General features: G+C 42.2%; 1 protein-coding gene across 1 annotated transcript in view; it reads right to left on the bottom strand.

Annotated features, from left to right (window-relative positions):
* Positions 1–23,019, bottom strand: part of USP6NL (USP6 N-terminal like) — a 190,295-nt gene that overhangs the window by 144,508 nt on the left and 22,768 nt on the right. The window contains exon 2 of the mRNA XM_051821561.2: positions 19,623–19,706. Within this exon, the coding sequence (XP_051677521.2) occupies positions 19,623–19,626 (4 nt within the window). The 5' untranslated portion in view covers positions 19,627–19,706. The remainder of the gene's footprint in view (positions 1–19,622; positions 19,707–23,019) is intronic.

The raw sequence follows: 23,019 nt of genomic DNA, 5'->3' as shown, positions 1-23,019 counted from the left end.
GACTGTATGATCAAAACTTTAAGAAGGATCGCAAGCATAAAAATGTGTTCTGAGAAGGGGGGGGGGGGGTGCATTTTAGACTTTTTTCCTCTCTCCGGTTTGCGATTTGTTAACTCCACTCCTTGGCTGGGAGTGGGGAGGAAAGGTCAGCACTCTGTCAGCATGGAGCAGCGATACTCGAAAGTTCCCTGAATTAAGTTAACAATCTCCAGTGAGCTTTTCCCCCGGGGCACCCCAGGCCCTGGCCCATAGTCACCCTTGGGACCCATCTTGCAGCTGCCTGAACAGGTTTGTTTCGGAGATGGTCTCAGGTATCTGAATGCTGACCAGGTGTCGTCCTGGGGCATTTGTTTGGTGAAAGACTGGGCTCAAATTCAATTTAAAATCTAGGGAGACAGAGTTGATAAATAACAATCTCATGCATAAAACTGCCACAGTAATGGTTTCTGTGCTAATTTTGTTCAAATGTAACTGGATGTTGAGTATCAACATATTTCTCTTTTGAATCTAGAAAGATCACTGCTTTAAAAGAAAATTTTTTTCTGTGGAATCTGCCAGGCTTGATTTGCTACTAGTTAACCAGAGCTTTATTATGCTGGCCTCTAAGGTAGATCATACAAAGTTAGAAAAAAATCGGTTTAACTTAAAAAAAAAAAAAAAAGTGTGTGTAAGTGGAAGAGATGACTTGTAAGGTAAAACAGCTGCCAGAGGCCACTCCCTATCTAGGATAAGGGTGGAGGTCACCACGGCAGCAGCCACGGGGAGTGGGTGCAGAGGAGGGGGCTGCCATGGGCTGCAGGGCCAGGCCAATTAGATGGCGGGCCAAGGCTGACACGCTCTAAGCCAGGCATTGTGGAGGGAGGTGTGTCTTCTGTGATGCTCCCTCCACCCACCTGAGAGCTGAGCCCCCTGCCCATCAGTGTGAGAGGTGAGATGAGTTGCTGCTCTGTCTGCTGGGCTGCCACGCTGCGGGAGTCCAGCACAGGAGTTCAAGAGGTCACAATGAAGGTGCGCCTGGCGATAACCAGACAGGCAGACCACCCAGGCTAGTTCCCGTACAAATTGTGCATTAATGCAACCCCTTGGATATGGTTCTGCACTGGCAGACAGGGACACAGCAAAATTCTTGTGGCTAGGACTCAGCCCCAGTCAAAAGGCCCAGGGCCCTCCAAGACTCCCACAGTCTCTCCACCGATTCTCCACTGCTATCGCCTCCCCATCTCCCCCCAACTCCCCATGAGGCCAGGAGCCCCTCCTCTCCCAGAGAGGCCAGCATCACAGCACTATACAAGGGGGACAACTGATTTTATTATCATTCTCTACCACTGATTACTCAATGGAAAAGTCTGGGCCCTCCCAACTCTGAAAACCCGGAGACAGGTCTGAGAATTTCCAGGGGCAGCCAGCTCCTGTCGCATTTGGATCCCCAACTACTCACGGATAGGCACCACTATAAAGCTACAAAGGAAGGAGAAAAAGAAGGATTTGAATGGGGGCAACAGCAAGAGGCCTTTCTTGCTCTTGAAAAGGCTCTACTAGAGGCACTTGCCTTAGGATTCCCTGATGTGACCCACGAATTCAATTTGTTCGTACACGAGAAAAAGGGAATGGCTCTGCATGTCCTAGCCCAAAACAGAGGTACCTGGCTGTGACCTCTGGCCTATCTGTCCATACAGTTAGACACAGGGGCGGCTGGGTGGTCAGCTTGCCTGCGAGCTCTAGCTGCTACTGCTCTCCTGGCACAAGAGGCAGACAAACCAAGTACGGGACAAACCCTAAACACTAAGCTCCCACATGCAGTCACAGTCCGGATGGATCACGAGGGCACCACTAGCTCACCAACCCACGTATGAGCCACTGTTAGGGCCTCCTCTGTGAGAACCCCAGGGTGCGTCTGCAAACTGTCAAAACGCTGAACCGGGCCACCTTTCTACCTGCTCTGCCAGGTCCTCCAGACCATGACCGCATTGAAACAACCGGGAAAGTTTACTCCCAGACCAGTCTCTGCCTTCTCCTGACCGCACCCTCCTTGGCTTCTGATGGAAGCAGATTCCTGCTGGATGGTAAGCGTTTGACAGGATATGCGGTGGTAACAGAAACAGAAACAAGAGAATCAGGGGCCCTCCCAGTGGGCTGGTCAGCACAACGGGCAGAGCTGCCAGCCTTAATCAGAGCCCTGGAAATGGAGCAAGTAAACATCTACACGGACTCAAGATATGCTTTCAGCACCATCCACGTACAAGGAGCTCTGTACAGGGAACGAGGACTTCTCAGTGCAGGAGAGGCCATTAAAACCGAATTGAGATCCTACAGCTCCTGGAAGCTGTCTGGGAGCCCACAGTTGTTACTTAGAGGCAAAACAGACAGCCATCACGATGACTCCCCAGACCCCACCTGATGAGATATTGTCTCGGCTTTGCCTGAACACCCAAAGTGTGCCCCCAGAGGAAGAGAACTGGGTGAGAGAAAAGGGTATCGACAGTGTGGACGGACGGTGGTTTCTTCCTGACAGAAGCCTTTTTGTCCCAGATCACCTGGCCCACCCCCTGCTTCATCAGCTTCATGAAAACACTCACATGGGAAAAACAGCATTAGAAGCTCTGGTAAACTGCTCTTATTATGTGGCCAAACTCCCCACGCTTTGCAAAAACATAACCCAGAGATGCTACACTTGTGCCCGCAACCATGCCAAACAGCGGCCCTCCCAGCCGCCAGGAATACAAAAAAAACGGACAAAACCTGTTTGAAGACCCAGAGGTAGGCTTTGCTGAATGACTGCCCAGCAGGGGCCATGGACACCTGCTGGGTACTGCCTGTACCTCGGGCTGGGTGGAGGCACTCACTCCCCACCAGAACTGGGAGAGCCAGAGATGTTAGAGGGTTCTGCCGACTGAGATTTTACCCAGGCATCGGACGCCTCCCTCGGCTGGGTCAGATAATGGGCCTGCTTCATGGCTGAGGTCACACAGGACGGGCAAAGGCCGTACCAATGGAATCGAACTTACATACAGCTTCCCGGCCTCGGAGGTCAGGGAAAGCTGAGCGCATGAACCGGAGCCTGAAACACGCCGTGAGAAAGTTGTCAGGAGGCCCAATTACCCTGGACTTCAGTACTGCTTCCAGTTCTCCGCAGAGGGAGATGCTCACCCTGGACAGGAACCAAGCTCTCAGCTATGAGATTCTGTCTGGCAGGCCCCTCCCCTTATAAAGATTCCCGGAGACAGGAGAAAACTGGAAAATTTAGAAACCCATGCCCAGCTACAGCTCCTGGCCACAATAGCCCAGTTACCCCAGTGGGAGTTACACTTCCCATTGCACCTAAGTAATCCAGTGCACCCTCACAGGCCAGGAGACCTTGTATGGGGAAAAGACTGGCACAGGGCACCCCTTAGGCACACAGGAAGGGAGCCTACCTTGTGCTTCTAACCACTCCCACAGCCTTAAAGGTACAGACGCCTGGGGGCATCAGTGTCCAGTAGAGGCTGCTGCCAAGTGGACAGTGACCGCAGATCCCGAAAACCCTTCAGAGTCACCCTCTGAGCCCACTGCCCTGCTGTGACCACACCGGAAGCTGGTCAATCCACACATGGCTGAGGCTTGAGGAACATACAGCCCTGCTCCAGTCTCACACCTGGGAGCCGACGGGTCAGCACACAGCGGAAGCCTGGAAAATTCAACAGGGGACAACTGGGAATCAGGGGCACCATGTCACCCTATTCCATTTAGACTAATGATAATATTGAACTTGCTGCTGTCTGTAGGTCTGACCGAGATGGCTCTGAGAAACTGGAGCCAGTTCCAAAGGGTTGCACCAGCCATGTCTTATACAATGGGTCTGTCCAGAGGAATTTTTCTGTATCTTATAGCAGCCTATGCTTTGCCCCCACAGGCTGGCTGGAAAACTGTGAATGTATTTAACACCACTGAACTATATACTTTACAATTATTAAGATGGTAAATTTTGTCATTTGGATTTTATTACAATTTTTTAAAAACTTACCCTATCTAAAAATCGCATAGAAAGCTATATAATGTCATTTTGAGTAGGCTACATAATGATATCTTTGTATACCAATTACCAGAGAAATTATAAATGGGTACAATTATTCTTAGAAAGGGAATAGACATAGGCAAAACAGATTTTAATAATGTAAATCTCGATTATGGAATTAATTCCAGTGTAAAGGAAAAAAAGCAAATTCAATAGTGTTTTTCTTTCTGTAAATACTTTTTTAAAGATTTATTTATTTGAAAGTCAGACTTACACAGAGAAAGGAGAGGCACAGAGAGAGAGAGGTAGGTCTTCCATCCACTGGTCTACTCCCCAAATTGCTGCAACAGCCGGAGCTGAGCTGATCCGAAGCCAGGAGCCAGAGGCCTCCTCCAGGTCTCCCATGCAGGTGCAGGGGCCCCAGGACTTGGGCTATCCTCCACTGCCTTCCCAGGCCGTAGCAGAGAGCTAGATCAGAAGTGGAGCAGCCGGGTCTCGAACTTGCGCCCATATGGGATGCTGGCGCTTCAGGCCAGAGCGTTAACCTGTTGCACCACAGCACCAGCCCCCGTAAATACTTTTTAAAAACTGAACCACAGAGTGAGTTATGTGGCCTAGCAGTTAATATGCCAACTCTCTGACGCTATGATTTTCAAACAAATAAATCTTACTAGAAATAAAATAAAAAATGCCAGATGGTATACCAACCTCCCATACCGGAGTGCCTCAGCTGCACTCTAAACGCCGGCTTCTTGCTGGTGTGCACCCAGGGCAATATCACCTGATGGCTCAAGTGGGAGCTCCTGCTGTCCACACAGGAGACCTGGATTGAGTCCTGGCTTCAGCCTGGCCTCGCCCAACTATTGCAGGCATCTGGGGAGTGAACCAGTGGACACACACTCTGTCTCTGCTGTCTGTGTGTGTGTGTCTCTCTCGCTCTCTGCTTCTCAAATAACTTTTTTTTAAACTGAGACTCCCTAAACAACCAAAAATTAGGGAAATGGCTAAATAAGCTATGATTATCATTACTTTTACAGAATATGATAATTATGAATTCAAATTATTAAAATAACTACAGAAAGACAACTATTTAAACACTAGTCAGTGTTAGAAATCTGAATATAAGATGCATGCAAACTGTAAGTGCAATTATATAAAAATACATACTATCTGTACAATACCAGAAGGTCATATGCAAAAATGCAAATAGCTTCTTTAACATAGTACAGTAACCAATGACCTCGTCCCCTAATTTTCAGAATGTATTTGTTTCAATGTTACGATTATAATTCTAAAGACAAAAAGTTTGGGAAGACAAAACAGATTATTTCAAATCAGACTAGAAATAGTATAACATGAAGGCAAAAGTAGAGTCTTTATCTGAACTAAATTTACAAACATACTCTCCTCTAAACCACGTACTTCTATCAATACTGAATCTGTCCTTCACTTCTTAATCCTATTCCCATCTCGAAACACCAGACCTCCTCTGTCGCTCCCCCTCTTCGCGGAGGAACAACACTAAACCCTGCATTGTTCTTTTGTCTGCTCGGCCCTTCCCGGGTTTGCTGCTGGTCCTTCCCGGGTTGGCTGCCATCCTTCCACCTCCGTGGAAGGGCGTGGAAGGGCGTGGAAGGGCGTGGAAGGGCGGCTCCCCCTGCCACTTTCCCCACTTCCGCGGGGGAGCGGCACACCGCCAGCCGGCTCTCTCGGGGGCTGCTCAGGTGTTCCTTCAGATAGAAGTTCCTGGTGCATGTTGTCTCTCTCCTCCTTTATAGTCCTCTTCCACCAATCCCAACTCTGCTACCCACACGCCGAGTACGCTGCTCTCCTCCAATCAGGAGCAGGATCAGCTCCTGCAGGTTATTGGTCGAACTGGAGGCAGCTGTGTAGAAGTTGTTTACTCCTCTCCCAGCGCCATATTGTGGGAGAGCAGATGCATAGAATAAGTCTTAATTCCAGTAACTTAGTCTAGTCCGAGTTGCTCCCCACACTCCTCCATGCTGTTCTCTCTGTTTAGAATGCTCTCCTGCCTCCTCAGATGGACAGGTCTCAGGTGGAGCACAATGTCCTCAAGGTGGACTTCCCTCTATCCCTGAGAATAGGATTCCTTGCTCCCACAGACTCCTGAATTCCCTTTTTCCTATTAACAATGTGGTGCCACTCCTTTAATAGATGTCTTCCCCTCTAACTGTATGCTCTATGAGGCAAAGGACCTTGTCTATTTTATTCTCAGCAAAAGACCACACAGAAGCAATACACATGTAAGAGTTCATTAAATTTCTGCTTATACCAAAAAACATAATTATTATGTATTCAAAACCATAATTCTCTTCACTGAAATGTTTTAAAATCAAAGATTCAAACACCATGACTTTTAAAATATTTTAATTTTTTTTTTAAATTTTTGACAGTCAGAGGGGACAGTGAGAGAGAGAGAGACAGAGAGAAAGGTCTTCCTTTTGCCATTGGTTCACCCTCCAGTGGCTGCCACGGCTGGCGCATCACGCTGATCCGAAGCCAGGAGCCAGGTGCTTCTCCTGGTCTCCCATGCGGGTGCAGGGCCCAAGGACTTGGGCCATCCTCCACTGCACTCCCGGGCCATAGCAGAGAGCTGGCCTGGAAGAGGGCAACCAGGACAGAATCCAGCACCCCAACCAGGACTAGAACCCGGAGTGCTGGCACCACAGGCAGAGGATTAGCCTATTGAGCCACAGCGCCGGCCAAAATATTTTTAACAATTAGTTTATGCTATGATGTGTCTCCCAGTTAATATGAGCTGAGCTGATCTGAAGCCAGGAGCCAGAGGCCTCCTCCAGGTCTCCCATGTAGGTGCAGGAGCCCCAGGACTTGGGCCATCCTCCACTGCCTTCCCAGGCTGTAGCAGAGAGCTAGATCAGAAGTGGAGCAGCCGGGTTGTCTAACTCTGATTTTGAATTTCCCATCCTTTGCAACTTTACTTTCTTTCACCACACCTTACAATTATTAAACTATAGACGGTAAGTATCTTGACATTTCACATTAAAATCTAATATGACCTATAAATCTCTAGAAATTGAAAATCAGAAGTCTGAGATGTTCATTTAATCTATTTTTGGCTGAAGAACGTTAATCAGGACAAAGATCAGGTTAACAGAACAGCTCATACTTATGGAAACAATGTCAATGTTTTTAAGAAAAACCACAGTATTTTATTGGTAAAAAAAATTACACTCAATACTGCAATATTTTTTAGCTTTATAATATTTGTTCAGTAGCATCTTGAGATTGTGTTAACATAATTCAAAGGAAGAATTCTGCTAAAAGGCATCTTTCTTGATAAAGTCAAGTGTTGTCTCCTTTCAAAATAGTCATCTCATATTCTAGAAAACATTACCATTTTCCTCAAGCCTTTCTAATAAAAGCAAAACAAAAACTAGTAAAGCAGAACAATAAGCCCCATTATAATGTAAGATACTTAAATCCTATTTCAATTAAAGAAGAAACAGCCCATTTTTCTACCACAGAGCAAAAACAGCAGAATATATCGAGATCATCAGCAGTCCTCCTTTCTCTTCAAGGAAGGCTTCCGCCGAACCAGTCACAAATGTTATGGAAAACCTAACATAACATGTCTGTTCCCCAGACAGCCCTCTACTGAGATATTCTAAAACAGAACTGGTCTGCAGTCTTCAGAAACATAAACAGCATGAAGAAAATCTGCAGAACTGGTCCCAATGAGAGGAGACTAAAGAGATGTGAAAATCAAATGCAATGTATGAATAACACTCAGCTGGATCCTGTACTACAGGAGGGAAATGACATAAAGGACATTATTGGGGAAATTTTCAACAAGGCAATACTGGTCGTGAATTAGATCAATTTAATTATATGTGATCACTTTACTGTGGCTATGCAAGAGAATGTCCTTGGATTTCCAGAACTACAAGCTAAAACATAAATGGCTGAGGGGAATGACTGGTACAACCAACTCTCAAATGGTTTAACAATTAACGAGATATATTTTTCAAAAACAAAACTGAAAAACAAATAACTGATCCTGCTAAAAAAATAAAACTGAATTGATTGGTAAGGCAATAGATGTTAGAAGCTGACCTGCTTGGAAAAGACACATACTAATGAAAGCTAAAAAGGAAAAGGAAAATTTTGTGGCTCTAGATTTTGCTAATTTCCATGAGAAAGCAACTCATCACTGAGCTGGAAAAGCCTGTATTTTCAGTTAAAATCTCTAACGGCAAACAACTTTGCTATCATATTCTAGTTATCAGAGAGTCAGAACTAAATTTTGTAATACCAAGTTAACTTTTTAAAGTAACTTTTATTTTTTTAAGTGCAGAAATAACTTCCTGCTAAGGAATCATTTGGGAAGCACAAAGTTGTTTGGGTACTCAGGAGTAGGGTGGGGTTTCTCTCCCGTCCTGTGTTAAGTTCCTCGCATATCCATGTACATATTATACCACAAGTACATAGTATAAAGGTCCCATAAAATTTCTATGGCAGATACCTTTTTTAAAAAGCTACAATGGCTCTATTGTCTCCACTTATAGCAACCTGGAGGAGACCATGAGCAACCTGCATGGCAATAAAGACAAACAGTTCCTTATCCACAGGAGTGCCTCTAATGGTACCCAAAGATTTCCCTGAGCAGTAAGGAAATCCTCTCTTACATAGCGTCCAGGTTACTTCTGCTACCAGAAACATTTTTTATAACAAAGCATACCAATGAATTATACCTCAGAGGTCCTATTAGAATGGACTGAATCAATCACTCAGCATGTAAACTGAAGTTGTGGCAGTTAAAACAACAAATTCATGCAGGTTTGAAAATTAAATACAAACTTTGTTGTACCATAACTGTCAAAAATAAATACGTTCATAATGCTCTACCAACACTGTAATACCTAGTTCCTCCTCTCTTAAACCAAAACATTTCATCTATATCTACTATCATTGACAATAATACACAATTATAATAATTCAAAATTCACATCAAAAACTCAATACACATATACATATTTGTTTTTCACAAACATTTTACATTATAATCAAGCAAATCTATTAGCCTCTACCTTGCATCTATTAGAACATAAGGCTGACCAGTGAAGAGATCAAACTCAGTGCTTCGGGGCAGATGTTGTGACAGGATGGGTTGAGCCAATGCTTACAACACAGGCAGCCCGTGCTACAGTGTCAGTCTAAGTCCAACCCAGCTCTCTGTTAATGTGCTTGGAAGGCAGCACCAGGATGGTCCAAGCACTTGGGTCTCTGCCACCCGTGTGGGTGGGAGACCCACATGAAGCTCATGGCTTCAGCTTGGCCCAGGCCTGGCCATTGTGGCCATCTGGGGAGTGAGCCAACAGATGGAAATGCTCTCTCGTTCTCTGTCACTCTGCCTTTCAAATAAATCATATTAAAAAAAAAAAAAAGCCTAACAGCTTGCAGTGGTGATGGCAGACTGGAGTAAAGGGAAGAACTGGGAAGATGTTTTCACTTTATTCCTGACTCTTTCTAACCTCCAGTGTTAAGAAGCGAGAATTACTGTCAGTCACCTTGCCTACTTCCAAGAAGGAAAAAAAAGGACCAAAATACTTCTTTAGATAAACTTTGATGAAGAAAGAGTTTAAATTTTTAATATTAATCTCATACTTCTGGGAAACAAGAAGAATCCTTTACAAAAACCTCCAATTCCTTATCAGAAAATGCCTAAAATGTGAATTCCTTAGCAGAAAATGCCTAGAAAATGTGACAAAGTTAAGCCTCTGCCTGTGGCACTGGCATCCCGTATTGGTGCTGGTTCGAGTCCCAGCTGTTCCTCTTCCAATCTAGCTCCCTGCTAATGGCCTGGGGAAGCAGAGGAAGTTGGCCCAAGTACTTGGGCCTCTATACCCAGATGAAAAGCCCAGAAGAAGTTCCTGATTCCTGGCTTCAGATCAGTGCAGCTCCAGCCATTGAAGCCATCTGAGGAGTGAACCAGCAGATGGACGACCTCGCTCTTTCTCTCTGTCTCTACCTCTCTCTGTAACTCTGCCTCACAAATAAATAACTCTTTTTTTAAAATGCCTATTTGTATTGAATGCCAAAAATATATATCTGTCCAAACATTATTTTTTTAAAAAACTCAGGTTGATATTAAGAAATATAACTTACCAAACTCTGCTTTCCATTACATCTTCTGATAAGTGAGAAATATAAATAGAAATCTAGCTTTAAATAAGTTCATGGAAAAGAGATAGGGATTTTTTTTCCCAACCAGTACATCAGTTCTAATAGTACAGAACAAAGAAAAGAACTGTAAAAAATCAAACCAAACTCCATTTTTTGAAAGTAATGGAAAAAGATAAAAGATGAATATTTAAGAAAATTGATTTGACATAATCAAAGGTACTGCAAAAAAAAAAAAACCTATGGAAAAACAAACATCTTTTATTCCATTTTTTCATGAATTCATATATTTCCTTCATTAAAAAAAAGATGTATTTATTTGAGAGGCAGAGTTACAGAGAGAGGGAAAGACAGGGAGAGAGAGAGAGATCTTCCACCCACTGGTTCACTCCCCAAATGGCCACAATGGCCAGAGCTGGGCCAATCCGAAGCCAGGAGTCAAGCATGTCTCCTGGGTCTCCCACGAGGGTGCAGGGGCCAAAGCACCTGGGCCATCTTCTACTGCTTTCCCAGGCCATAGCAGAGAGCTGGATCGGAAGTAGAGTAGCCAAGGATCGAACCAGCACCCATATGGGATGTCCACACCCCAGGCAGCAACTTAACTTGCCACAGTTCCAGCCCCTCTTTAAAAAAATAAATCTATTCATTTTATTTGAAACACAGAGCTACAGAGAAGAGACAGAGAAAGAGATCTTCCATCCGCCGGCTCACTCCCCAAATGGTCAGAAGACAGAAGTTAGGAGCCAGGAGCTTCTTCTGCTTCTCCCACGTGGATGCAGGGGCCCAAAGACTTGAGCCATCTTCCACTGCTTTCCCAGCCACATTATCAGGGAGCTGGATCAGAAATGGAGCAGCCGGGACTCAAGTCAGCACCCATGTGGGATGCCAGCACCCCAGGTGGCAACCTTACCCACTATGCCATAGTGCCAGCCCCTCATATATTCCTTTCTGAATTTTAATTCCAAAGAGAATGAAACGAGACCAGTGCACAGTGACTCTGACGCAGCTGCCAGATACTGTCAGGTCCTAGTCTCCCATAGTTTCCTGGCCTCCCTCCCTTCGCTTCAAGTTTCCTTGCCCTGTTTTTACTGAGATAAACTCACTAAACTGAGGGAGTAGTGAGGCCAGCTCTACAAGGTCCCTGAAGACAAGACCCATGAGGTCATTTATTTTGCCTATAGATAACATCTTGATGTTCCGTCTTGTCTTGAGTTTCTTTTCCAGGAAGTAAGCACAACCTGCCTGACTGGAGCCTACTCTGCCATCATCAAAATTCCCCCAAAGAACCTAACATCACTGAGCAACCCAAGGGGACCACGAGCACTGCAGACCAAGCAGGGACCTGGACAGAAATGGAACACGTGCCTCTCAATCCCAACTTCAAAATCCTCAAGGAGCCCAGGAACTAAGAGATAGCTGCCTAGCTCCTTTATTCTTTCGCAATATGTATCTACTCAGTCCACCACCACCGTGTCAACAACTGGCTTACTGTGCACCGGGCAAGTGGGCCCAGTTTTGGGAATCCAGTAACAATTCCTCCAACCAGTTGGACAGGGGGTAAATAACAAGAACACATAGAGTGAACAGAGAATGTGGGACTGCATTTGCAACAATTACTCCAGAAAGCAACCAAGACACAAACTCCAACTCTGAGAAACAGGAATAGGCCCCAAATCATGTGTTTTTTCTTAGTTTAGCTTAATATGGGTATACTCTTGTTTGAGCCAATAGATGCGCTCTTATAAGGCAAAACTGGAAACAGTAACATTCTCAAGGACTTAATCATAAATTTTAGAGCTAGAAGAAGGCTTCTCTTTCTAATCTAGTGTAATCTAGTCCAGTCCTCCCATTTATAAGGGAGAAGGATGTTAAAGAAATCAAGCTACACATCATCCAAACACGGCTAGTTATCAGTAAAACCCGTGTATGAACCCAAGTCTCTGCAACTGTGGTAACTTGAAGAGTACTGCCACCAGAAAACCTAGTATTTAAGGAGAGAATTTTAAAGAGTTCCCTTAAGAATGCAGATCTTAAAACTAGTATAAAGACATCATTTGGAGCGCATTGGCTAGTACTGTAATGAAAAATTCTAATAGAAGTTGATTTATATACCAAAGGCATTTATATTACGCAACAGACTGTAGCTCTACAAGAAAACTTGTGCTGATAGGCTTACAAAAATTAGGTAAATTACACAGATTTGAACAATAATAGTATTATAATACTAACCAGTTTGAAACTTTAAGATATAATTAGTACAAATAATTTAAAAGATCTGCTAAGCATATACTACTATAGTAAACACATTTATGCTAAAAATTTAAGGGACTTCTAATAAAAGGAAACAAGATTTTCACAGAAAATGTTTCACTAACAAACCAATATTTTATAGATACTATAACCAAGCATGTAGGATTTGGGTCTAAAGGATATATAGGAATGTGAGCAAAGGGTATGAAACAATTTAAACTTGAGCATGATTTTCAAAGTACATTCCAGGGAAGTTTATCTTGCACCACTGTACTAAGAAGGCCAGGCCACACAAATACAGAGAGCTGAGGAAAACAATTTGAGTCAGATTTCTGAACTCACAATGTATGAAGATGTATACTACAAGAAGGAAGGGCCCACCCCCGTCCCTTTTTCTAATCCGAGACATTCCCCTAATCCTTACTGTAAACACCTGGGCAAAGTGCTTCTCAGGAAGGCAGTTGCTTTCCCAGAGATACATCTTCCCACTGTCTCCTTACATGTCACAAGTAAATAAAGTCCATCTCCAAGCAACTCCCACTTGAGGTTGATTATATGGCAATACCTCAAACAGACCCATTTTGTTCACCAACAGCAGAGGTTTAGAGGTATACGTGTGAAGGAAAGAGAAAGACAAACTAACAAGATACAAACAACTGGTAAATCTGAGCAAAAGGCATTTGGTAATTTAGGGTACTCTTACTTCAATTCAGAATTTAGAAAATTACAGGGTGGGTGTCTGGCATGGGGATTAAAATCTTACTCTGGGCAGGCGTCTGGCCCAGCACTCAATAGGCCACCTGCAGTGCTAGTCCCACTCTCTCCCAGCTCCACTCTCAACTCCAGCTTCCTGCTAGGGCATGCACACTGTGGAAGGCAGCCGGTGACAGCCCAAATAACAGGATCCCTGTCACCCATGTAGGACACCTAAATTGCATTCCTGGCACTCAGGTTTGTCCTGGGCCAGTCCTGGCTGTTGCAGGCATTTGTTTACTGAACCAGCAGATGGTAGCTCTCTTTCTGTCTCTCAAATAAAGAAATACAGTTTTTAAAAAAGAATGCTAGAGGTGCCAGCACTGTGGCACAGCAGGTTAAATCACTGCCTGCAGTGCTGGCACCCTATATGGACACAGGTTCCAGTCTCAGCTGATTCACCTGGAATCCAGCTCCCTCTAATGTGCCTGGGAAATTATCCAAAGATGGTCCAAGTGCCTGGGACCCTGCCACCCGAAGTGGGAGACCAGCATGATGCTCCTGGCTTCAGCCTGATCCAGCCCGGGCCACTGAAGCAATCCTGGGGAGTGAACTAGCAGAGGGATGATCTCTCCCTCTCTCTAACTCTGCCTTTCAAATAAATAAATCTTTAAAGAAAAAAAAAAAAAAAAAAGAATGTTTGACACTGAAAAATTTAAATTTCTCAAACATAAGTCTCAATATAACAAAGGAATACTAAATACACTTACACATTTCTTTTAAGATTCCATTAAATGACACAGTGTATTTTTCTTAAAAAGGCTTCTTATTTATTTATTTAAAAGAGCTACAGAGAGAGCAATCTTTCATCCACTGTTTCACTCCCCAGATAGCCGCCAACAGCCAGGGCTAACCCAAGACAAAACCAGGAGCCAGGAGCTTCATCTAAGTCTCCCATGTGGGTGCCAGGGGCCTAAATGTTGGGCCACCTTCTACAGCTTTTCACAGGCCATTATCAGGGAGCTGGATTGGAAGTAGAGCAGCAGTGACACAAACCAGGGCCCACAAGGGATGCCGGTGTAACAGACGGCAGCTTTACCAACTACACCACAACACCAGCAACAATATAGCTGTATTTAATATTCAGCTCAACTTAAATTTGCTTTGTTTCAGCCAACTTCTGAGGTATATAGTTATTTCCATAAAACAGGATATATATCTAAATAGGCTATTTCCTGGTCCTCAGCAGTTCCTGCCAGCAGCCCACCGAGCCCCACGTTGCATGTGAGGACCAGGGTCAGGTGCTGAGAGCCCTTCATCCTGGGAGAGACGGGGCACCATCTCATCCGTCATGCAATCACACAATGCTCACTTGTGGGGAACCTGGCGCTAAACCATTCATAGACAACCTGCTTCTGGTCAGGGTTTTGTACGTAGCAGAGCAGCTCCCTAGCTGAGACCTATTGAAAGTCAGCCCTCGACACGAGGGTTTGTAAAATAAACAAATATATATATAGGCTATTTCCTAGAGAGAATTTTTAGCCAATACTTAGTAAAAATCTCCTATTACTTACAGGAGGATTTTTTTTACCTAAGATTTAGAAGAAACTTTATGCCACCACGGTGGGACTCAGTAATCTATTCAATCATTTATATTACCTGCTCTAACAAATGTTGAAGCAAATTGTTCTTCACTGCTGCATGGACTTTTAGTGCACTGCTCCAGTGCGTCAAGATCTCTACTGCTATTCTGTTATACCACATCCCACATTACTCACTGCCAGTTACTTTTCTGCAGCTGAGTGAGAAATGCTTCATACCCACATGTGACCTCAAAAAATTCATTCCATTATTTAGGCCAAAGGGCAGGATCAAACACTGCAACTTACCAGATTCACTCCTAAATTGTCCACTTGGAAGAAGACAATTCACATCCAGAAAGGCCCCCTTAGGAATAACATCACAGGCCTCGTTACAGAGCAAAACTTCCCTGGTATTGGGGAAACGGAACCAATGAAAGAATATTCAAAGAGTGGGAGGGCAGGGACGGAAGGGAAGAATCCTATGTTCCTAAGGTGGTATTTATGAAATGCAGCAAATTTGTATTCCTTAAATAAAAGGTTTCTGGTAAAAAAAATATTAAAAAAAAGAAAGCAAAGTTAGATTCTTATAACTTTTGCATGATGAATTAACTATAATAATTTTGCAAAGATAACTTTAACTGTAAATCCCAAAAGGATCAGTCCACCCTGACAAAAAGAAAATAAAGTAGCATCTTCATTAATCACTTTTTTTTTCTTGGCTTTTTGAAAACATATTACATCAAAATAATCATTATTTAGTTTAACATTTCCTTTTCACATAAACTTCCCTTGTTATTACAATCTCCACTAAAGATCTAAGAGATTGATTTCAAATTACGACCACACTTCAAGTATAACGACTTTATTTCATCTTTGTTACTATCTCATAAATAAAATGAATGAATCTGGTAAGTGTGAAACACTGCAAAGTATGCACATGTAGGAAAATAAGAACAGTTTATTGAAAACCAAAAGATATTCTGTGGATTGTAGCAAACCATCCCCAAATAAAAGATGCAAGAACATAGTAGCATCATCTAAACACACTTTGTACAAAATACATATTCAACCTCAGAATTTGAAAGGCTAAATATCAGCTAGAATAGAAACTGAAAAACATAAGCATTTATAAATTTCATAGGCCTTATAGTTGGGACAACTTATCTACTGGTTCAAGAATGGTCTGGGTAAGCAGAAAAACTGATTCCCTCAGCTTTCAAAGTAGATATCAGAGCCAGACACCTCCAAGCTTCACCAGTTTCTCCCACGCGCTGAACAACTACTACCAAGTTCTGTGTTTCATTACCTGCAAAGAGCTGAGAAATCCTCATAGGTAAATCCATTCATACACATAAGTATCTAATCTTTTAATCTACAGAGAAATACTAAGGAAAAAAAATTAGTAACCCATTATTCTCACCCAAATTTTAGATTTGTAAACTCTGTCTTAACTTTAATGACATATAATCCCACTGTTTAACTGTACTTCTATTTTCTTTCCCAAAACAGGAATTCTGCATATACTAAGTTCCCACTTTCAGGGGCGGGGAGGAGGAGGACTTATAATTCCCTAGGAACTGCTGCATACAGGTCTGTTACAATACTCACTAACCTATTATTACAGTGGTCTGCTTAAAAACAATTTATTGTGCTAAAGAAAATCATCAGATTGGCAAGAAAAAGAAACTGTAACTCAATCTGATTTAAAGGGAACATGAAAAGAAGTGAAAACTAAGACAAAGTTAAAAGAAGCAAATACTGCATGTGTAATCCGTCTTTTTAATTGACATCTAACCAAAATGTCTGTCAGAATAATTTTTTCAGAGTAAAATCTTAGTAAGGTGTTCCCCTAACTGAAATCTTCTAATACTAGCTCCTTAATCCCTACAGGATACGGTCCAAACTTCCTAGGATATAAATGACTTGGGTCCTGATTTGGTCTCCTCCAGCTTTTTCAATCTCCCTTCCCATTTCTAGAATCCAGGATGTCTACTTAGAAACACCTACGTGAAGTCAGACCTTCATGCTTTTCCCACACTGCTCCACCCCCTGGAACACATTATCCTATGCCACCCTCTATACACACATACATTCTCATGAAACAGCTCACATTTCACCTAAAAATAATGACATATAGAATAGTTTTCAATTCTTTTAACCACATACTATGAAAATTACTTGGGAACACCCATGGCTCTGCAATATTTAGCACCTATTAAGTACCAGGAGCAGTGTTTGATACAAGCAATAAAGTAGTCTTTGCCCTTAAAAACATATAAGCAGATGCTGCATAGTATAATAGCAAGGAACTAGAATGAGGCAAGCAGAGTGCTACACAGAAGTACAGCGGGGCTCACCCGGCACAGAAGTGGTACACAGATGACACTGAAGAGCTTTAGGAACTGGGGAACTGAGCAGAAGCTGTAAAAACAGAATCTTAAATATAAAATAAGGAGTCTGGATGCTCTTCTAATACCAGCAGTTAACACACCCCCACCTCTGGCACTGCTCTCCTTTCTTCACAACAAACACAGCAAAATAACAGACAAAATGTGAAAACAAATCACTAAAGTGACATAGCTATGCCCCTAAAACATGTTAAACATTTCCATAGATCTAACAGTAACACAAAGCATGAGGCAAGCTGAACCCAAAAGCTGACTGGACTCAGGCCCTTATCTGGAAGAAGCACAGTTACCCCTAAAACTGTGTCAGATGAAGCAGGGTGGGTAGCCAAGCTCTTTGCTTAAAACCAGTGGCTGAGATGGCAGTCTTCAGTTATGAAAGTAGATTGAAAAAGACTTCTGCTAACTGCACTGAGACTTCAGCTTATAGAAAGGTGCTGACCTAATGCCAGCTGACTCAGTGACTAAATCTGTGATGTCCCCAGCGTCCCCATGGGGCTGGGGCTCTGATCCACCAACACAGACCTGATTCTGATCTGTGATCACCAAAGCCAGGCAGAAACAACTACAAATCTGCTAGACCAGCAGGGAAAATCACAAAAATAAATACAGAGGGAGACACAGGACAAAGGAAAAAAAAAAGCCTCTATTGGAATGTGCCTGCAAATTTACAGAACATTACGAAAACACAATATCAACCATCACAACATAAATTCATTATAGACAAATTTTTAAATTATCAAATGATCTGAAGAACACGTTAAAATAAGCATTTAAAAGATTCACAGAGGTAAAATAATAAAAAGGGGCCAAATAACTATAAATAAGCAGAAATGAAAAAAAACTGATACAGAGAAGAACCAATTAAAAATCTTGCAAATAGAATACAACCACTGTAATTTAAACATAAGAAATGCCATGTGGTTCACAAGGTATTAACTGCTTAACTGGCAGGGCTGACTTTTCAAGGGCAGCAACACAGAATAAATTTTATCAAACACAAAAGTTCATGAAAGACATTGGACAGGGCACCTGTCTTTAAAGAACTCACATCTGTATAAGTGTAATTTCTACCAAAATTACAAAATAAAATTTTGGGGGTCGGCTCTGTGGCATAGTAGGTAAAGCCACCACCTGCAGTGCCAGCATTTCATATGGGCACTGGTTCAAGTCCTGGCTGCTCCACTTAGGATCTATCTCTCTGCTACAGCCTGGGAAAGCAGTGAAAGACAGCCCCAGTCTTTGGGCCCCATGTGGGAGACCCAGGCTTCGAAATGGCCCAGCTCCAGTAGCTGCGGCTATTTGGGGAGTGAAACAGTGGATGGAAGACCTCTGGATCTCTCTCTCTCTCTCTCTGTCTCTCTGCCTTTTGCCTCTCTGTAACTCTTCCTTCCGAAAAAAAAAATAAATCTTTAAAATATATATAAATAAAATAAAATTTTGTTAATTTTCCAGATTTAAACATTCTCATAATTTTCATGAACTCATCACCACCTTCAGTAGTGAGCACTTTACAGTAAACAAATAGTATCACAAAATTTCATATGAATGGAGCAGAAACAACAAAGCTGCTTCTTTCTTAATCTGTATTTGAACCCATGTAGCAACCATCTTTGTTTATTCAAAGTGAATCACAAGAGTATACCACTGAAAAATTAAAGATCATTTGCAATACTACTCTCAGTAGAACGCACTCAAAGGTTTTAAACAGCTTCATTTCCATTATCAACTACCTACTTACTTAAAGTGATGAGCAAAGCTGCCCTACTTCATATTAAGGTAAATACAATCAATATAAATATTATGTGAAAAATTTTAAGTCTTCTAACATTCTATTCCATTGTGGAAATGTTCATTCCATCCCAAACTTTCCATAATCAGCAAATCTGTATTTCAAAACTGCTGTAAGATACTAGTTTGGGTGAAATTTCAATTCCTTCCTTACCCTCTAAAAATAAACAGTTAACACAAAATAGTAAAATCTCATTCTCCATTTACAAGCAGAAGTAGAAAGGAATGGATAGAAAATATTACATATAAGATGCCTTTATGAACTAAGAAAAAATCTGCATCAAATTTGGTTAAGTCCAAAAGAGCCTGCATTCTTCGTTCTATCAAAGACATTAATAAAAACACTGGAATTCTTTTAATTAAATATAACATTAACCCATGTTACACAATTACTAAATTTCACACAGTGAAACCTCTAACTATGGTCACATGCAATGTTCCCTGCTCCTACTTTTAAAGAGTCATCCTCCAATGGGTAGACAACAGAAAATTTTAGGTAACAGAACAAAATCAACCAAAAAACTAACGGCAGATTTCATCAACCACATCTACCGTCTTAGAACAACTGGAACTTAACTCTTTTTTTCCATAGAGACAAGTGCACAGTATCGGGTGACATCAGATTAGAGTCAGCCTCTGAAGAAATAACGTAATTCCAATTTGCCCAGTAACACATCTTTTCTTTTTGTAAGCACAACACTGCAAATGCTCCGAGATAACTGAAATGAAACAAAAAAGCATACTCACTCATGACTGGAAATGTCTCCAGATGCTGTCCCAATCAGATATTACACCAAAATCTGTACAAGGTTTCTCAGAGGAATACATGTCCTAGTCAGGAAACAGAGAAAAAAACAGTATTTAAAAAAAAAAAAAAAAACAAAAAAAAAAACCCTACCTTTAAAATAAAGTTCTCTAAAAAGAAGTGAGGAATAATTTTGCCTCAAAACTTTTCCACTACTTCCAGAAGGAAGTCTGAAGCCACAGCAGAGAGCTGTATTGGAAGTGGAGCAGCTGGGACTTGAACCAGTGCTCATATGGGATGCCAATACACCTCTCTGCTGTGGCCTGGGAAAGTAGTAGAAGATGGCCCAAGTCCTTGGGTCCCTGCACCTGTGTGGGAGACAGGGAGGAAGTTCCTGGCTTCAGGCTTTGGATCAGCACAGCTCTGGACCTTGTGGCCAACTGGGGAGTGAACCATCAGATGGAAGACTTCTCTTTCTCTCTGCCTCTCCTCTCTGTGTGTAACTCTGACACTCAAATAAATAAATAAATTAAAAAAAAAAAAAACAGGAAATAACATGGATAAAGTAATTATCACACAGAAACTTATTCATGAGTCTTCTCCACTGCTAAACAAAATCTTAGAAAGCACTCCATCTAGGGCAAATACAGCACATCACATCTGCTCAATCTCTTTTGACTGCATATAAATGACTTATGTAAGTCAGCAAATAAAGATCACTAAAGTTATTGCTATAGTCTTTCTCTAATAATGGCCACTTTATCTATCATAAGAATAAAACAGATTCATTGTGGAAAAAAACATGGTTAACAACGACAAAGTAGAAAGAAAAACAGTCTCACAACACACTAGCCTTACCCAATCATTTCAGGTAGGTTTCGTTTTAAGGCACTCTTTTCTATATATTTTAAAAATATGCTTGGTAAACACTTCATGTAAAATTCTGTGTTTGTTCAACAGTTCAGAGTGTAACATAAAATACCACCTTATATTATTAACATAAAAGTAACCCTTTGCTGAGATTTACATTACAAATCTTCCTATTGGAATGAAGCATAAATATATTTGAACATAATCATAGATGCACAAATGCCTGCCTAAATCTAAAATATAAAATTCCAAAGGCCGGCACTGTGGCGTAGCAGGTAAAGTCACCATCTGCAGTGCCAGCATCCCATGTGGGCACCGATTTGAGTCCCAGGTGCTCCACTTCCAATCCAGCTCTCTGCTATGGCCCAGGAGAGCAGAAGATGGCCCAAGTCCTTGGGCCCCTGCACCCACATGGGAAGACCTGGAGGAGGCTCCTGGCTCCTGGCTTCAGATCGGATCGGATCAGATCGGTGCAGCTCCAGCCGTTGTAGCCAATTGGGGAGTGAACCAGCAGATGGAAGATCTCTCTCTCTGTGCCTCTCCTCTCTCTGTGTAACTCTGACTTTCAAATAAATAAAATAAATCTTTAAAAAAAAATTCCAGAGATAAATTAAGATCAGGTACAAAATTTACACTTGTATTACTTCATGCTATCTCATGCTTTACAAACTAACAGGCTACTCCTTGTAATCACAAGTAATGATTGTTTTCTTGGTGTGTGTTTTTTTTTTTTTTTTAATATTTATTTATTTGAAAGTCAGAGCTACAGAGACAAAGAGATCTTCCATTGACTGGTTCGCTTCCCAGATGGCCACAGAGCCAGGGCTGGGCCAGGCTAAAGCCAGGAGCCAGGAACTTCACCCTGGTCTCCCTAGTGGGGAGCATGGGCCCAAACATCTGGGCCATCTTCCATTGCTTTTGCCAGCCCATTAGCAGGAGGTGGGTCAGAAGTGGAGCAGCAAGGACACAAACCAGTGCCCATATGGGATGCCAGAGTCACACGCGGCAGCTTTACCTACTGTGCCACAACACTGGCCCAGGTTTCTTTATTTTCTTAACCAATTAAGAAAAGAGAATAATACTAAGACTTCTATTTTTGAATCAAAGTTAAGGCAATGTTGTTTGGAAAAATAATGCTTGCCCCATCTGGACACTTTACTAGTGTAGTATAATATCCACGAGAACTGGACATTTGCAAAGTGAAAACAGACTGCATCAGCATTTGCATGCACAGCATGGTACACACACTGTAATTAGCAGCAGCATATAATCACAGCACTGCCACGTTATCACCTGACCTCCATCCCACATGCTTGCTTTATCTGTACACTAGCAAACGAATTCTATTTCCAGATAACATAATTATCCCAAAGGAAATGAGTTCTATGGGAAATCTAAAACAACATATAATCCGCATGTCAGTTTTGGAATATATGATGAAAGTAACTCAGGATAAGTACACTTTCTTGCTGGTGCTTGAGGGAGTCTGTTAGATGTGTTTCCCCTCCCTGGGATCTGAGGTAGAACATGCAGACCTGGCGTGCACTAGATGATGACAAGGAAAGGCAGTCCTGTGTTGCAAATACACAAAACAGATTGAATGCTCACAGATGACCTAGGAGGGCACTGATCTGTACTTGTCTGATCTCTGACCAAGACTGTTTTCCTTGTTCATATTTATACCAAAATAAATTTTACCTTAAATTTAAAACTCCTAAATGGTAATATCAAAGCACCTCATACTACGGAATGCCCTTCTATCCATAACCGTAAGAAGTCTAATAAATACTTTTCAAGGAGTGGAGTTAAGACAGCAAGAGTTTTCTCAGCACTAAAAACAGTAACCTCAAAAACACTAGGAAAACAAACTTATACATATGAACTTATATCTTACTATCTGAGGTAATAAATGCGTATAAATTTTACAGTTTACAAATGTGCAACAATACATGTATTACAATTAACATAAAATGGCATGGATTAGTTCTTAAAAACAACAATGAACTACTTACAACTTTAGTCATTTAAGATTATTTATGGGGGCCAGCACTGTGGCATAGCAGCTTAAGCCCCTGCCTGCGATGCCGGCATCCCATATGGGTGCTGGTTCGAGACCCGGCTGCTCTACTTCTGATCCAGCACCCTGCAAATGTGCCTGGGAAAGCAGCAGAGGATGGCCCAAGCAGAAGAAGCTCCAGACTCCTGGCTCTGAGCCTAGCCCAGCCCAAGCCATGTGTCCATTTGCGAGTAAAACCAATGGATGGAAGATTTCTCTCTGTCCCTCTTCCTCTTTAACTCTTTCAAATAAATGAAAAATGAATCTTAAAAAAAATTTATGCTCATCACAGTTTTAAAATGTCGATCCTCCCACCTAATTTCAAAGTAGTCTACCAAACCCTTCAAGCAACAAGGCAGTCCAGTAACACACAAGACCAAATGTTCAGATGCCCCTTCTCTTCCCCTAATCCAAGGAAGGAGGCGTGGGGGGGGGGGGGATAGTAGAAGAAGAGGAAGAGGAGGAGAAGAATC

The sequence above is a fragment of the Oryctolagus cuniculus genome, chromosome 13, assembly GCF_964237555.1.
Source record: "Oryctolagus cuniculus chromosome 13, mOryCun1.1, whole genome shotgun sequence".
Classification (NCBI taxonomy): Eukaryota; Metazoa; Chordata; class Mammalia; order Lagomorpha; family Leporidae; genus Oryctolagus; species Oryctolagus cuniculus.
The sequence above is the reverse complement of the archived record's forward strand: the minus strand, read 5'-3'. Positions and strand labels throughout refer to the sequence as shown.